The following is an 18,267-nucleotide window of genomic DNA, read 5'->3' on the forward strand; positions in this document are numbered from 1 at the left end:
TAAAATACACAAGTGCAGGTGCTGTGGAAGAATTGGGGGGTAAGGATCAGGGACTGCACTAGCTTGGAAATTCCAATATTGCTAATAATGTCAAATTAGGTCTTCGTGAAACAGGTATTTATACCACATATAATTGACCGGCAGTGTATTACACAGGGTTTCATAGGGACTATTTAAAATACTTAAGAGAACAAACTGTTTTCAAGCACAATCCAGTTTTTCAGAAACTCCATTTACATAAACAATTGGTGTGCTAATTGCAAATCATTCTTATTTCTCTCCTAAAGCAGGATCCCCTAAGGATCTTTATTAGGCGCTCGATTAGCCTAGTTTGAGTTACAGTATTTACTTAAAAGTAATAACAGCGAAGTTCTTGAAAAATATTTGGTAATTCTAACATTTTACTGATTCAAACCAATCCTCTTTGTTAGTCTATGTTGCTAGGGATTTTACCGTCACATTAAGACAAAGTACCGAAGTCTGAACCTGCAGTTCGCCAAATTCCTCTGCAGGACACTTCTGACAGCAAGAAACTGAGCCAACATCAGAAAGGGGTTGAAACCAGAAAATCGAGAAAGGACGATGTGAAAAGAAACTGTAATCCAGTTTAGTCTAATAAACGACGCACATGAAGTCACATTCCAATGATAAGCAGAGCACGTGAAAGTTTTAGGTCCTGCACCCCCGAACCTGTCACGGATCTGATATAATGTAATGTAATGACAAATGTCAGTGAACACCGTGGACCAGCAGGCCTCTTATCTACCTCGCAGCCTCTCCTTGAGAGCCAGCCCCGGCCGCACTGCACAGACACCAATGAGCTTGGACGGTATCTCCGTGCGCATCTGGCCTCTCGTTCTCTGCACCGGCTCCGAGATTTGCTAACACACTAGTCACATTCACGGGGCGTCTTGAACTCTCTCGACATGGCAAATCATCAGCAGGCCCTGTCCCCACACCAAAAGCAAACAAAAGCCCGTCGCCGGCAAGGAGGACACCCGGTCTCTCCGAAGGATGCCAAAGTCCCCATCCTGCCTCCTTTGCAGAACCCTGCAAATCTCCCCGATGCAGGCAGGATGAGCAAGGCGTGGGGGAGATTATGCTCTGAATGTCTTAAGAGATTAGTTACTTAAAATCCTCCACATGACTTCAGTCATCCCCGTTACAGATGACAGAGTAAAAGCCTACTTGATTAAAGCCGAATGCCTATACATTTGCAAAAGGCAAAATATGGAGAAGAAAACAGGAGTCAGATTACTGATGGGCACGGCATCAGCACCAGGACGTCAGGGGCTGCTGAATAAATCATGACAAGGAGGCACATGCAGTAATCATAGATTCACCATAAATACCGCAGCCCTCAAGACTCTCATATTTACTTACTTTCCCCCAAAGCATAGACTGGATCCGGCCTTGTCCTCGAATGAGGCCTGTCTCTCCCCAAATTCCAAATATGGGAAATGACAGCTCTTCTGTGGCAGGGGTAAAAGTGGGAAGGCAAATGTTTGTATTACGTAATGTTTTAATTTTAAAACAAAGACTGTGCATGCCAGAGACTCTCTCTTCTGTTCGGGGCGTTTTCCAGTCCTTCCACCACTCTCCCCCAACCCAGGCCACGGCAGTCTTTTCCTCACCCCCAGAATAATTCCCCTTTAGGATAAAAGGATTACATGTGAGATCCATGAGGATCCTTTCAAAATACATTCAAGCCTAGAGGCACCTGAGGTCTCTGTCCTTCCTCCCTTCGAGAAGTCCGCTGAGGGTGTGTGAGGGGACAGCTATTCAGAAGAGTTGGATTCATACAAGCGTGAGACAGGAGTTACAGATGCTGTTCCTCCAGCCAGAAAGGTGCCAGGACACCCGGCTAGGGGGCCACAGCCCCCGTTCCAACAGAGGGACAGAGAAAGAGCCAGGCAAGGCGCTCAGATGTGATCTTGTGTTTCTGTAATGAAATAATAGAAGGCAGACGGCAAAACGGTCCACCGTGCCATCTTCTGTACTAAAACATCAGAAGACATTAAGAAACTGTTCAGCACATCATTTCCAAACAGCATCATAAAGAGGGTTGCCTGGTTTCGGAACGAGCCTAGACGGAATGACTCTACCTGCACAGTCACTCCCTATAGTTTATTGGAGACGTGTCCATCTGGGAAGCAGAATTCCCAACAGACCAGCCATCCCCAAACCAACACAAAACCACCGCGGAACAAAACCAATGACGAACGCCAGAAAGGCCTCCGAGAAGGATGGCGCCCTGTCCCAGACGCTCTGCGGAGCAGCGGCCACCAGCTTTGGGGTGGAGGGGACTCCCACCAGGCACAGTTTCCAACCCCGAGTCTCAGGGAACTGGTGGAGACAGGAGCAGCGCTGGTGAAGCTGGAGAGAAGTGGATGGATGCGTGGGGAGGGTCAGCCCCAGGTCAGATGACGGCACCTGGCAAGAGCCTGGATCCCGCTGAGACAACCCAACAGTTTCTGGAAAATGGGGCCAACATGGAGAGGGCCCTGAGCTGTCCCCACAGCCTCTCCTCCCAAGGCTCTACTGGGAAGCAGGGAGGCGGAGTCCTAGGTCAGGGACATAGCAACCTTCCCGCCAACCACACTCCCAACATAAGGGTGCGCAGGAGAAAGCCTCCTGTCGGACAGCAAGTATGTGACTGCTCTAGTTCTCTTCTGTTTCGGCTTTCTAGAAATTCAGAGCTAAAGAGTGAGATTCCCAGTTCCCACAGACAGACAATATCCCCCGCAGTTAATAAGGGCATTCTACATCTCCAGGACTTGGGATATTTGTGTATTTTCAAAAGAAAGAATCTGCCCTCGCTGGGCCACCCACCCCAATCTCCCCCAATCACTGGTACTCCTCTTTTAGTCATCAAGGGCCCTTTGTCACAGCCAATGGGATATGTGTAATCACCACTGCTAACGAGGTGACAACAAACCAGGAGGAAAAGACGTTAAGTAACAGGAAAAGATTTTGCACCTCAGGGACAGAAAAGAGTTCCCAAATGTCAGAGTGTTTTTAATTAATCTATTTATTAAGATTAAAAAATACAGATCAGGTGACTTCTTAGAACATGTGTCATGATTATACCTTTTAATTCCTGGGACGTGAGAAAACGGAACAATGAGCTGCTTGTAGCCAGCACTCAAATATTTGCTGAATCAACAGATAAAGTCTTTTTTTTTAATTATTTTCTTAATGTTTATTTATTGTTGAGAGAGAGAGATGGCGCACGAGCAGGGGAGGGGCAGAGAGAGAGGGAGACCCAGAATCCAAAGCAGGCTCCAGGCTCTGAGATGTCAGCACAGAGCCCGACGCGGGGCTCGAACTCACAGACCGTGAGATCATGACCTGAGCCGAAGTCAGACGCTCAACCGACTGAGCCACCCAGGCACCCCAGATAAATAGCCTTTTTAGGAAAGTGTTGCAAGTAGTTTCTAATGGAACAGCGGTCTTGGGATGGGCGGTAGGAACATCAAACCCTGCTGTTGAAGAAAAGCAGACTAGGACATGTGAACCCAATGACCATCCCTCCAAAACGGTAACTATTTTAAAAATCTGGTGTAAAGGTGAACCATCCAAGAAACCTGCATGTGCTCCCAGGGATTTAAAGACAGTCATAACCAGCGAACCTGAGAAGTAACCCAACACTTTGAAATGATCATCTTTTTACAGAAACAGCCGCTTCTGCAGGGCTAGAGGAAAAAGTGCTCTTTTCAGTTAAGGTCTTAAATGTCTGGTAGCCAGCAACCTCAGTGGCAACATTAGTCCAATTCATTCTACACGGAAGAATCACTTGGGAACTGAAAATGCAGGAAAACTGGGGCACCTGGGGGGCTCAGTCAGTTAAGCATCCGACTTCAGCTCAGGTCATGATCTCACGGTTCGCAAGTTCAAGCCCCATGTCAGGCTCTGTGCTGACAGCTCGGAGCCCAGAGCCTGCTTCCCATTTTGTGTCTCCCTCTCTCTCTGCCCCTCCCCTGCTCACACTCTGTCTCCCTCTCTCTCTCTCTCTCTCTCTCAAAAATAAATAAACGTTAAAAAAAATTTTTTTTAAGAAAATGCAGAAAAACTTGTCCAGTTTTCCCCCTAGTTAGTCTATGAACAAATAAAGAACTTGACTGAATTAGACCCCAAACCCAATATTTATGCTTGTCCTCTTAACAAGTTTTAAATAGGCTTCATTTTCATTCAACATAATTTCAAAATTATAATGAAAACAGTCAACAAAATATGTGTGTACTCAATTTGTTAAATTTATGTGCTTGGGGAAAAAAGAGTCCGAATAAACAAGTCAATTATTTTCATTAAATACATTAAAATTTAAGGGCAGTGTTTTTATTATGACTCTTGCCTTAATACACCAGGACAAAATTATTCCACGATATAGCTATCGAATGAGGCTCACTACTCCCCCACTGATTTCACAAATTACAGTTCCAACTAGCTATAAAATAACCAAATCAGTTCTGATATGGCCATAAAATTAAGCCTGAAAAAACAGTGAGGCAAATCACCCCTTTAAAATCAAGTGGTTGAACAATACGTTCTACATGATTCCATTTATGTCAGAAAAAAAAAATCTATATTTGCGTGAGTATGCATGCATAGAAATTATAGAAAAAGACCTGGAAGAATATATATATCAAACTGTCAAGAACATATATCAGACCTCAATAAGGGGCATGGGGTGGAGAGGGGAACTTTCACATTTTACTCTCTGTCTGTACCGTTTAGACTTTTTACAACAGAACTATATTCCCGTGTTACCTCTGTCAACAAATTAAAATCCAAAAAAACAAAGCAAACAAATATAATCTACCTTCTGAAATTGAAACCAATCTCTCAGGACCTTACTTTTATTCAACACGTTACCCTAAAGCACCGTATTTGCTGTTTTAAATTACGACTTAATTCCAATTAAGTCTTCAGTGACATTTAAGATTGATGGCATTGTTACATCTAAGACGTTGTGAAGTTTCTCTGCAAGTCTTTAAAAAAAAAAAAAAAAAAAGAGGAGTAGGATGTCCCTGGACAGGACAGGTGTGGTTTGACCTGTAGCAATGGATACTCAACTCCAGTCTCCCGTTCCTCTTTCTACGGAAAGTCGCCCTAGCAAAGTCAATCGAGGTCACCAAAGCAACCAATTAATGGCAAACACCATCGAGGATATCCATGTCCCCTGGGGTTCTCAAAGTAACCCGTGGGGTTGTCAGAAAGCCGGCCACCTCGGACATTTCAAAACACCGAACAATGACAACACTTCCCTTATCATGGAGACACAGGGCTAAGACCGAACAGGCAAGGCCACGTGGGTCCTTTGGTCATGGACTAAGCAGAGTGCCAGATTAATTCTGTTGCAGAGCTGAACTACATCACTCTATCAAGGGTGAGCAGCCATACTGGTTACCACACAGGAAAAACAGATTAATTACTACTTAATGCTGACAGACAGAGGATTTCAAATGTATGGGGCTCCTGAGGGAAGGGAAGTTCATAAAAGGGGTCCGTGAGAAGGAGGTCAGCAGCCTGCCTCATGACACATCTCTGTCACCAACACACCACAGGCAGGATCCGGTGCCCTGCGGGCAGAGACAGCGTTCTCTGAAGACACCATGAGAAAGGAGGTATGGACTGTGCTCCAGAGAATGGGAAGATGGGTGTTACAAACAAAAACAGTAGCAAATACACAAAAATGACGCCAACTTAAGGCAATGCTGAACATGCTCCCAGACATCAAGGCATCATAATGGGAAAGAACACACAACTGGTATTGGATCTTTTGCCCCATTTTAAGAAAGGAAGGCCTAGGGACCTGAAAGTCAAGGGGAAGACGTCACCACTAGAAGTCGGGACAGCAGTTTCTTTGAGTTCACAGTTTTGTCAGAATGTCGTTGCCCTGGTTTTTGATGGGTACATGACAGCTCGTCCTTTGGTGCAGGAACAGGTCCCCTGGACCCCCACCTCCGGCCTTCTCTCACCAGTGGTCCTCCGGGTACCCACTTACAGCTCTCTGGTATCTTCCTTCTGTCTCAGGCCCAAATATCCACACTTCATGCCGACCGCTCCAATTCTTACCAGCCAGCGCACTGACATTCAGGCTCCTCCACCCCTTGAGAAGCCTTCTCAAAGCAGCCCGATGTGCCCAGGGTGTCCTTCACCCCACAATTCTGCCAGCACCTCGCTCTCCCATTACTTAAGAAATGTCTAACATTCCAGCTTTTCCAGAAAGCCTTTCCAGACTGACCACTCATAAGCTACTCCAGCCTCAGTCTCCCTCCTGGACAGAGTTTCCTCACTACTCCTGCTGAGCTGAAAACAAGAACAAACTTGCCTGGCCCCTCCCTCCCCAAAGGACACCTGTCTTCCATCCTCAGAGAGCACAGACTATCAATGTCTTCCTCTCCATTTGCAAAGCGATGTACCATTTGTTTTACGGCTAGCCTTAGATGATCATCCCCTAGAAGACAGGGACAGGGTGGCGTTCAGCAAAGCCTGGGTCACTGGGATGACAGGGAATAGGGTATTTGGATGAATTTAATTAAAGGGTTAACAGAGGATTAGACAGAAACTTTGCTTCAACTCTCGTTATTATAAAGCCTGTTATAAAGGCTTTTGAAATACATCTGACCACTTTCCAGCCTGAGTAGAGTTAATATAATTTAATCTGTGATTTAGGATCTTACAGTGCCCTGAGGCTCATCATTCTCTTCTGCTACTATAATTATAGATGCGGAAGATGTAGAGACTGGACTGACGGTGCCCTGGAAGCCGATTTCGAGAATAAATCCTCGCTACCGCATCTTGTGAACTCGGCCTTTCCGAAAGTGGAGTTCAAAATAATAGAAACAAAATCCCACTTAATTGGAGGTTCCAGTTAAGGGAGGTCCATCGCCACGGTCTTTGTTAAGTCCCCACCACTGTGGCCCACAATTAGCCACTTAATAAAGCATTCTTGATGAAGGAATTTGGCAACATGTGATTTTCTACAAATGTAAGCTTGATTTTGACGCAACCACTCATTTCTTTGAAAATCAAGGGGCATTCACACACAGGTGTCCTAAATTTCCTTAAATTAAAAACCAACCCTTCACGAAGAGTTAGCTGTGCTCACTTCCAAGCCGCAAAGAAACAGGTGTCCAATCATAGCAAATGAGGAGCTCCCAAAGGAACCTCAAAATATTAATCAAGGAGCCATAACAGAGGAGGCACAAGGCCGGGGACCACGGGAGGCCAGCAGTGAAGCCACTTCATTCAGTTTCTAGGTCGGGGCTCTGCCGAAGTGGTCTGCCTGGGCCCTAGGGGCTCAGTCTAAGCCCAAATCCCAAACGCATTACAATCGAAGCCAGTTCTCTGTGTCCTCACCATCCCAGATGAACTGGACCCTGAAGACCCCTGACAGTCATTTCTCTGAACCCTAAAGGGCCACTCTACCACCATTATGACCACAGACTCCTCAGCACCATCAGGACTCTACTGGGAATAGAACGCTCCCCGCGTGGAAACCCTGCCCGTTTCTGAAAGCCAATAAAGTCCTCTCACACGGCATCTTCCCAGCAACCGCTGCCTACCCTGAACTTTACTTTGAACTTCACAGGGGTCCGTGAACGGAAGTCAGGAGGTATGTGAACTTGAAGAAAAAAAAAAAAATGACAGCTTTATTTGCAGCTAACCTCTAAGTGAATGCGAACTGTTTGATTACGAATGTAGGCAACCACCATGGCGATGTCTCCAGGACCTGTGACTCTGTCACAACGCAAGTCACACATGCCTTCAGATCACCTCACAGTTGACACAGATGCCTCAACACACCGTTTTCATTCCTCACTGTGCCATAATTACGGTAATTGTTAGAACTGCTGTTTGAGCTAGTTATTTAATGTGCTCCTAAGAAGTGTATTGCTATGATCCTAAATTTGTTTAATGTTTTGATGACTGTATTTCAATAGAACTCATTTCCTCTGTTAGTTGATGTATTTTTATTTATGAATTTCAAAGTGTTACCCAAAGAAAGGGTCCATAGGCTTTTCCAGACCGCTCAAAGGACCCAGGGACACAAAAAAGGTTAAGAACCCCTGTTGGGTGGTATAAAAGCACAGGCCCTGTAGCCAATCTCTAGCTCTTGTCCTTTGAGCAAAATGATTTTAATTCCCTGAACCTTGAGTTTCCTTATCATGATCAAAGGAGCCGACACAGAAACCATTTATTCAACCAAAAAATCAACTCAATGCCTACTTTGTGCCGGTACGCGCAGAAGGCCGAGTTCTGGGGCTACAGCAGTGAACACGCCAGAGATGGTCCTTAATACAGAAGGGCTTGCTCTGTGAAGGGTTGAACGGTGACTGGCACATGAGCATTCTATAAACACTGCAGAACAGGACTATTGCTAAAACCACAACACTGCCTGCGTAATCATATGCTGATTTATGTTGCTTCCTGAGTAACAACTCTTGGCTCATCTGGCTCAGGCCCTCCCGATAAGGCTTCTTAGAGGCCAGGGGCTGGGCCTGGGTACTCACAGAGGGGCAGCGGGTGACGTGGAAGGGCACAGGGTTTGAGCCAAATGATCTTGGCTTCAAAACCCCGTGCTGCCGCTTACTAGCTCTGCCACTCTGCCGGCAGCCCATAGCCGTCCCTCCAAAATTGGCTCTCTCCTTCCCCAGCAGTAACACAACCCTGTTTTTAGCTGTACGCTCGGAATGAAGGATGGTATTTTCCAGCCTACCTGGCAGTCACATACGGTCACGTACTCGAGTTCTAGCCGATGGGGATAGAAGCAGAAAAAGAGATGTGTGCAACTTTCAGGAAGTGTTCTTAAATTGGGAGGTCTTGCCCTTCACCATTCCTTCTCCTCCTCCCCGATGGCTAGGGCCAGCACAGCCTTCTTGGACCATGCCATGACCTTGGGAATGGAGGCATGCACATGGAACAAGACAGAAGGGGCCTCCACACCACTGTGGAGCACCGTATGGAACTGGGGGACAGTAGCCTACTGAAGCGAGTTCCTTAAGCTCCCTGGACCTCAGTATCTCCACCTACAAAAAGGTGACCATGTGAGACATCTATCCAGCGAGGCTATTCTGAGGACTTAACAAGATAGGGCTTGCTTCACAGCAAAGGCCAGAGCCAGGAGAGGCGGTACTGTTCTGCTGCTATGCAAAATGCAGGAGACCAGGGTGTCTTCACAGCCCTGGGTGCACAGAGGTGGCTCGATAATTCACACAGCTGAAAGGCATCCTGGCCCGTCTAGTCCTCCTGACAACAATTCCCTTCTCCGGTGGGGCGCCTGGGTGACTCAGTCGGTTGAGCGTCTGACCTCAGCTCAGGTCACGATCTCACAGTTCGTGAGTTCGAGCCCTGCATCCAGCTGGCTGCTGTCATCTGTCAGCTCACAGCCCGCTTCAGATCCTCCGTCCCCCTCTCTCTCTGCCCCTCCCCGCCCCCCAAAAAAGAATTCCCCTCCCCAGCACCCTTGTTAAATGGTCCCCAGGAAAGGGAAGTGCACCACCCCTGGGACAGCTGGTGGGGATGCTGTTTGTTCATCCATAAATCACCATCGTCAGAGCTCTTCCCCCTACTGCCCCACACTGCCTCGCTTCTTTCTCCCTTCTGCCTTTGATCACGAGTCCTGCCCCAGAGCTCACACTCATCAGAACATCAAAGTACCTTTCGATCTCTTTCGGAAGAACCCTCTGGCCTCTACCCAAAGAAGCCTTCCCTAACTGACTGGGAGGTAGGTGATCACTGCCTCAGTCCCATCCTATTCAAGGGAGAGGCTGCCCAAACTCTACAATGAAATTCTCTCCCACTGAAGGAGAACCCATACGGCCACTAGCCAGCCACGGACTCTCCTGTGTTGATCCAGAGATGTTCCAAGCTCCTACATTTCTCCTTGCTAACACTTTTAAAGCTCTTTCATCTTGTTTGCAACATCAGCATTGGTCTAGGAGGGCATCACTACTCATGGTTATGCAAAGCCGAAATCTGCTTCATGTGCCTGAAGCTTATATTCATCTTTCCTGATTGTCCCCTTCCTGTTATTGCAAACACAAATCCTTTTCGGTCTCTCCCACGTGGCTGTCATCTTTCCATGTCACTGTCACTCATGCAGGCTGCTGCCAGGCCCAGCCACAGCCTCATTCTCTCCTTTCCACATGCATGCTCCTACTCTCTCCCCTCATCTTCTGCCCCTGTCTCCACCCATCAGCACTGGTGACTTTACTATCCTCATGGCTCAACCAGGCCCCGGCATAAGATGGCTTTGGAATTGGAACGAGGGTGGCCGTGGCAGCCAATGGCTCCCAAGTTGGGTGGGGCACCCCGAGCTACCAGAGAAAGAAACAAGACACAGTGGTCAAGGAGGCAGGAAGCAGTACGCATGTGGCTTCAGCAGGACAAAGACAAGGGCAGGACTCAGCACCCAGACAGGCAGAAGAGGAGGAAGCTGATCCAAATCCTAGACACTGGCAAAGGAAGGGCGCAGAAAGCACAGGCCTAACGATGTGGAGGGAGTTGCAGGCAGGTGAGAGATGGTCCTGTCCGCACCCTCACGTACTGTCATAGGGTGTTCTGCCTCGAAGTGCCATTTCTGGAGGCTGGCGGCACCCATGTCAGTGCCAGTGGACTCAGCCTTATCCTACTTTTTACAAACAAAATTATATTCCAGGTGTGTGTGACCCACAGGAGCATAAAACCTCAGGATTCTTTGCTCTTTGAAATTACACATTAATTTACGTTACACAGCAAGAATGCTGACGCATGAATCAGCCCACACCAGACCGCAAGCAGGAAGTACGACCCCCAACCTGGATTCTGTTCCCTCCCAACACCTCCTGCTCTCCAAGGTTAACAACGGAGTAGCAAGACGCCCTCCCGGCCATGCTGAGAGTCACTGGGGAAGGGGAGAAGATGAGACTCCCCCGGAGGGGTGTGTGCAAAAACACCAGGCACGAAACCTTCCCACCCTCACCCACATTTGGTCATCTGCCATTGCTCCCCTTCAAGGCCACCTTGACATTCATTTCCTGGCCCACGACACCTGTTTATACACGAAGCTGGGAGTGGAGGGAAGATAACAGTCTGCCCAAGCTCCACTCCAGAGTCGCCCAGAGGGCAAACAGCAGGTAGGGGGGGGTGGGGAGGGACCAGCAGGAGGCCACACATTTCTAGAGCAGCCTGGAGAAACAAAAGGCACAAAAGTCACAGTTCCCTGTTTTGCCTTCGGTGGTTCCTCCTCCAGCCCCGGTCCCACCCTTCCACCCAACCCTCTTTCCCACCTTAGCCATCCAACCCCGCAGGGCTTTCCTTGTTTGTCCTCGTGAATCCACATGAATCACTAATTACTGATTTAAACCCAGACACTAAGTGAATGACAAATACAGAATAACAAATACCACTAGGCTATTTAGGACTGGCGAACCCAGAGCTACCTGCCTTAACTCTGCCTGAACAGACAGGAGACACGGGACACTGGATCCTAACCCCCACCGGGGCAGAACACTGACTAAATTGCCGCCAGACCGGCGTCTGTGTGTGTGCTAGGGCGGGGAGGGCTGGCTCTAATGAACTCACACACTGCTTCTTTCACTTGGAATTACCTAGGGGAGCAGAGAGCTGGACATCGAAATTTTCAAAAAGCTCCCCCAGCGATTCCAACATGCGCCTAAGTTTGAGAACCACCAACTGAACATTTATTAGGTGTCCCAGACGTGTTTCAAAGCAGTCGAGATATTTAGGACACCTTATAGCCTTGAACTGGCAAGACAGGCCTTGGAGGTATCATCCCATTTTAGAGATTCGCATGGCAAACGTGATGAGACTGAGATTCTAATCAAGTTCTCTAACTCCAAAATCCGTTCTTTCCGCCCAACTGTGAACTCTTGCATGGGTAGAGACAATGCATGAGAGCTATCTCCACTGCCGGCAGCTCAGGCATAAACTCCGTAAATGCAAAATACCTAGATTTGGAGATGCAAACACCAGAGGCAGGTGTGATGCCCTCTTCCAAACACAAGGGACAGAACCATACAGAGAGATCAGAGGGTGTGCTCGTGTGCGAGGTCTGAGGAGACAGACGGAGGGTGCGTGAGATCCCGGCGTGGGAGTTTATCCTAGACCCGAGATGTGTCCTCTAATGCCACGCTTAAGATGGTGCTCATCGGCATGGAGAGCGTGGGCAAAGGAGGGGGGACCTCTGCAATGAGGAGGGAATCCCCAAGAGAGGTGACAAGGGTTCGCCTCCAGGGCCACAGTTCATCGTCCTGCTCTAGGCGTTGTGGCCTTCTGCAGCGGCCCCCCCCCCCCCCACCAATCCGAACACACCCCCTCCCAAGCAGCTTTCCACTCCTCGGGTCTCTCTTCCTGCCAGAACTACGGTCTGAGGCTCCTTGCTGAGGGGACATAAGACAGGTACCCCCACACATTTAGTCTCCAGACTGCTTGGGCAGGGCAACGCATCCCTTCACCACCCTACTCCACTCATGCCTACTTCCTCCTCCAAAAAAACCCCCCCAAAACCCAAAAAACAAACAAACACACAAACAAAAACACCATCTTTACCACCAAACCAACTTTCCCCACCGTAAGAATAACGTGCCCACTCCAAATTAGGAACTGATGTGGACCAACACAGAAGGGAAGACAGTGAAGTTTATGACACTACAAGAAGCCAACCCACGAGCCACACGGAGTCCCTAAACCACCAACTGGCAGATGGGGGCAATCTCATCACAGGGCCTGGGACAGACATTTCAAGGACAGCAGATGTTCCTCCTTATTAAAGACAACCAGCAACATCCCTCCATCGTTCCTCCTGGTTCCTCTTTCGACCTGTGACACACACCGGCTGCATCGTGCTGTCCCCCAAAGCCAAGTGTTGATGGGAAAGAACCACAAGGAATTACAGGAACCAACGGCAGGTTAAACTTTCACATCGATCGCACTGATAAGCGGAGACACTTACCCAGCACAGCCAGACAACTGAGCACTGGAAAAAAGCACTTCATGTCGGCAGCGGAGAAGAGACACCACACAGGACGCTTCCTCTTCTCTCTGCACTTAATCTCTCATTTCTGGCAATCCACTTATAGCTCCAGAGGGCAGTTTTGGAAACAGAACTTAACTCAAAAAATGAGAAGAGGTTAAAGAGAAGAGATCATCGGCAAGATGGGGGGCAGGGGGGAAGGGCGGCCAGTGGCTTGTGTTAAACTACCCTATGCTAAAGGAAGGGTCCAGAACAATTCTGAAGGCCCTCTAGGCTTCTGTCACATCCTGTGCCTCAGCGGTTTCCACTGGAATTGTAGATTGCAGTGAACTAATCCTCGAGGAAAAGGGAAAAAAGAGTCTGAGAAAATCCTTTCATCCGCTGATTATACAGGAATGTCCTTGGCTTCCCAGTGAAGGTGTCTGTAAGCTCCCTCATTCGGATTCCCCAAAGGGAAGACGGTAGGTCTTGTCAAAACCTTTGACAGCTAAATCGCCCGGGAACAGCACGGACTGTTTGGGTTTCTTCATCCAAAAGTCCGTCTCCATCCATGACGGTAGGTCACGGGGCCGCCACCTGCCCCAGACCTTCCCAGAACAAACGAAGCAAGTTGGCGTTCGGCGGCGCCGAAGCGAAGCCGGTCCCACAATGCCAGCCGATTTCTGAAAGAAACACAAGACAGATGTAGCCAAGGCGCACACAAGCGCCGCAAAACCGAGAGGGGCCGAGCGCCGGGCTGCTCCGGACGCCCGGGTCCCGTTCCTGGACCAGGACCGTCCACCCGTGCATTCTGACCTTGGGCAAGTCGCTCCACTGGCCCCCGCCTCAGTTTCCCCGCCCGGAGCCGGGCAATTGCGGGAAGCCTGCTGGTTCCTGCAATACTTTGCCCACACGGCTCACTCCAGGGCACTCCCTTCGCCTCCCGCCGAGCCCGGCGCCACCGGGAGCCCCACCCTCCGCGGGGCACCTCGGGAGGGGGCTCGACGTGGGGCCGCCACTCCCGCTTCCACCTCCGGCCCCCGCCCCAAACGTGGGAGCTCCGCGCGCGCCGCGTCCCAGGTGGCCCCGCTATTGTTTTACCTTCCCGGCTGTTTATTTTTCGCTGGTTGGAAAGAAAAGGGACGGAGGGCGAAGCGAGCGGGGGGCTGCGCTTTCCGCTGCCGGGGCGCGCTCGTGGCCAGGCCAGGGGAGGGTCTGGGGCCCGACCCCGGAGCGGAGCCGGCCCCGCGCCCGCCACCGCCCTCCCCGCCCCCTGCCCCGGGCTCCCGGCTGCCCGCGCCGCCGCCCCTTCGCGCGCAGCCCGCGCCCCCACCGGATACTGACCTCGCCCCCAGCCCTCTCCCTCCGCGCGTCCGTCCGGCGGCCGGCGGTCCGGGCGCACGCCTCTGGGGACGCGCCGCCTCCTCCCTCTCCCCCCGCAGCCGCACCGGCAGCCGCGCTCCGGCCCCTCCCGAATCCCCGCCCCCCGGCCCGGCCCGCAGCACCCGGGCGAGCCGCGCGCGGGGCGGGGGCGGGGGCTTGGGCAAGAGGCGCCGCCCCCGGACCCGCCCCTTCCCCCGCCCGCGGAGAAGGGGCTGGCCAGGGGCCTGGCTGGGCGCTCGTGGGCTGGTGCTCCCGCCCAGGCGCACCTGCCCGGGGAGGGGGGCGGGGGGCACCCCAGGACTGGGCACAGGGGGTGTGTGTGAGCCGGGCAGCTCCCAAAGTTAATCGGCGGTTCACAAGCAGGCTGCCGGGCCGCCGGCGGGAAGCACAGGCCCTTCCCAAAGCCCCGCAAAGGACCCGCGAGCCTTGAAGCTGGCGTCTAGCGAGCACGTCCTCTCTCCGGGAAACAAAAACAAAGCCCTTGTCAGGAGTCTTGAATCTGTGCTTGCGGTGGAGGCCCATATTGTGCTTTATTCAATGGCAGAACTTCCTGGAAGTTGTGGCCGAACTGAACTCGGCACAGCCCGGGTTCTAACCCCGGTTCTCCCACATCCTCGCTGCTGACTTTGGTCGAGTTACTTAACTTCTCTGTGCCTTAGTTTCTCCGTCTGCTGTTACATGGGGAAATAGCCCTTCCCTACTGAATAGGGTTCTGTGAGACGTCCACGGTACACTTGTAAGAACACTTAGAGTGGAGCCTGCCCCGTCTTAAGCACTCAGTAAATGCAAGATATAATTATTTTATGAGGCACAGCCCTATCAAACGAGTGCATTTTCATCCATTCAATACTTAATGAACACACACGCATGCTGGGTAAAAACGGTCAAAAGGCAACCGAGGTCAAATAAGACAGTCCTGTCCTCCTGGAGCTTGATCTGGTGGGGAGACAATAAAACAGGTATGGCAAGAGAAGAACAGAGTGTTGAGGAAGCATGAGCCAGGACCTGACCCTGTGTTGGGGGGTTGGGACGTCAAGAGGAGGGAATTTGGTCAGACCAGGTCAGGGGTCAGGAAGGCTTCTGGGAGGAAGTGAAAATGGAGGTAGAACCCAAAAGAGCAGAGGAGGCACAAAGGAAGGGGGCAGGGGAGGAGTCACTGAGTCCAGACCCTGAATCAGTATCCTCTAAGACGAGAGGGAAGACAGAGTCGTTCAGTTAGAGGACCAGAAATCTCTGTTAGGCACAAACTAGGCTGTTAGAAAGTGGCAAGGAACTGCAGAGACGAAATCTGGGGCCAGAACCTGGAGGGCTGTGTATGATGCGTTAAAAGATTTGAACTTTAGCCCAGGGCCATGGTGATCCCCTGAAGGTTCGGAGCAAGGCAGTACTGTTGTTAGATGTACATTTTAGAAAGACCACTCTGGGGCACCTGGGTGGTTCAGTCTATTAAGCATCCAACTTCTGCTCAGGTCATGATCTCACGGCTGGTGAGTTCGAGTCCCACATCAGGTTCTGTGCTGACAGCTTGGAGCCTAGAGCCTGCTTTGGATTCTGTGTCTCCCTCTCTCTCTGTCTCTCTGTCTCTGTCTCTCTCTCTCTCTCAAAAATGAACATTTTTTAAAAATTTAGAAAAACCACTCTGGCCCAGGCATGAAGGGTGGATGGGAGAGGACTTCTACATGAGGTTAGTGGGTATTGATGAAAATCCAGACAAGAGATGATGGTGACCAGGACCCCAGAAGTAGCAACAGGGAGGGAGAGGAATGAGCAGGTCCCCTTGATGTCAGGAGGTAGGCCCTATGGAATGCCAGACTGAATGCCAGGAGGAATGGGGCAGAATAACCAGCTTGGCCTCAAGAACTGAGATCAAGATACATAAGACTGGATGTACTGAGTTTGAAATGCCAAAGAGTCATGCAAGAAGTGAAGATGTCCAAAAAACAACTGGGGATGTGGAGAGTGGAGTTCAGAACTCAGAAGAGGTTTGGAAGATGTTTTTCACCCTATTGGACTGTATGATAATGAAGGGGTTTTGTGAAGGAATACACTGTAACCCACTGATTAAAAAAAAAGTTAGTTACTCCCTGCCCCCAGTGTGTAAGGCAGTGAAGAACATGCTATTGGGGGTCTTATTGCCCTCAACTAAGGGGTCTTATTTGCCCTCAACTCTCTCCCTAGACTATAAACTTCTTGCAGGCAGGACTGAACTTTAATTATCCTTTATCCCAAACAACTCTTGGCATTGTGGTCTGCATATAGTAATTGCACTATAAATACTTGGATTGAATTGAATTGAATTGAATATTAATCACATGTGCCAAGTGTTATATGGCACTTATGTGTTCAATATTACCTCTTTCCCTCAAGACAACCCTGACTCTGGCAACTCTCGCTTCTCCTTATCTGCTAGACTCTTTCATTTATTAATTGAGCATATACTATGTGCCAAGAAAGTCTCTGCTCTCGTGGCACTCATACTCTGGTGGGAAACACAAACAATGAAACAAATAAATATATAACAGAACATGACATGTGTTCTTAAGAAAAGCCGGAGAAGGTAAATCACGTGTGTGTGTGTGTGTGTGTGTGTGTGTGGTGTGGTGTGGGGAGGAGGATTCTGTTCTAGGTGGGTGACCAGGGAAGGCCAGATACTTGATTAGAAGGAGTGAGTGAGCTTTGGAAATTTCTGGAAGAAGAGAGCTCTGAGCCAAATCCTGTAGGACCTTACGGGCCAGCGGGCAGTTTGGGTCCCTCTGTTTACAAGAGCCTCCACTGGAAAGGAGGCTCTTGTAGTTGTGCAGGTGAGAGACGACCGTGGCCAGGACTAGGGTGGTAATGATACGGGTGGTGAGATAGGGGTGGAGTCTGGAAGCATTTTGAAAATACATTCAGTGAGATGTTCTGGAGACTTGGATACGAAGGGGGAAAGAAAGAGGAGCGTCAAGGGATCTGCACGATCTACCTCAGCCTGTGCTGGTCTCTGACCCCACCAAAGTGCCCTACCCCTTCTCCAAAACCACACTTCCTAAGCATTCAGTCCCCTGAGCCACTTCCTCTGTCCTTGAACCCTGTACTCAATTATCCCTTCTTGTTCTTTCCTCCTCGATCTACCGCCACCTCCTACCACCTAGACCCCTTGAGTCTTTTTTGGATGGTCTGTCAATCCTTGACTTCCGTCACCACACCAGGTATGTTATGGCTGGTTCCATGCGGAGTGTCTGTCTCATTTCCACACCGATGGGCCATCTAAGATATTCAAAGGGCCGTGCTAACTACAGAGCAGGGAGAGTAGAGTAGAGGCGTACCTCATCTTATTGCGTTTTACTTCATTGCGTTCCACAGACACTGCATTTTTTTACAAAATGAAGGTCTGTGGTAACCCTGCCTGGAGCAAATGTATCGGCGCCATTTCACCAACAGCATTTATTTACTTGGTGTCTCTGTGTCACATCCTGGTAATTCTCACGATACTTCAAACTTTTTCATTTTTATTCTATTGGTTATAGCGAGCTGTGATTAGTGCTGATGATTGGCTTTCAAAGCTCGGATGACGGTTAGCATTTTTCAGCAGTAAAGTATTTTTTAATTAAGGTAAGTCCATTACTTTTTAGACATCATGCAATTGCATGCTTAACAGACAACAGTAGAGTGCAAATATAACTTTTATACGCACGGGGAAACCAAAACATTCCATTTGAGTCACTTTTTGGCACAGTGGTCTGGAACCTAACGTGTAATATCTCCGAGGCACACCTGTGCAGTGAAAAAATGTCTCTGCCCTCCAGACGTAGAAACCATTAAAAGGAGTGCTGATCAGGAAACCATCTACAGACAAAGAAAGAGTCTTTTTTTTCTTTCTTTCTTTTTTTTTTTTTTCTTAGGTTTACTTATTTTGAGAGAGAAAGAGTGCACGCAGGGGAGGG

At 49.5% G+C, this 18,267-nt stretch overlaps 1 protein-coding gene across 2 annotated transcripts in view; it reads right to left on the reverse strand.

Moving 5' to 3' along the window:
• IGSF3 (immunoglobulin superfamily member 3) overlaps nt 1-14,434 on the reverse strand; it is a 93,932-nt gene extending 79,498 nt beyond the window's left edge. The window contains exons 1-2 of one of the 2 annotated variants that reach the window (XM_043575942.1): nt 14,306-14,434; nt 12,962-13,644 (exon numbers count right to left, since the gene is read on the reverse strand). In XM_043575942.1, coding sequence (XP_043431877.1) covers nt 12,962-13,004 — 43 coding nt within the window. In that variant the 5' untranslated portion in view covers nt 13,005-13,644; nt 14,306-14,434. The remainder of the gene's footprint in view (nt 1-12,961; nt 13,645-14,305) is intronic. The other variant, XM_043575941.1, reaches the window with a different exon arrangement.
• Nucleotides 14,435-18,267: the final 3,833 nt, after the last annotated feature.

This window comes from Prionailurus bengalensis, chromosome C1, assembly GCF_016509475.1.
Source record: "Prionailurus bengalensis isolate Pbe53 chromosome C1, Fcat_Pben_1.1_paternal_pri, whole genome shotgun sequence".
Classification (NCBI taxonomy): Eukaryota; Metazoa; Chordata; class Mammalia; order Carnivora; family Felidae; genus Prionailurus; species Prionailurus bengalensis.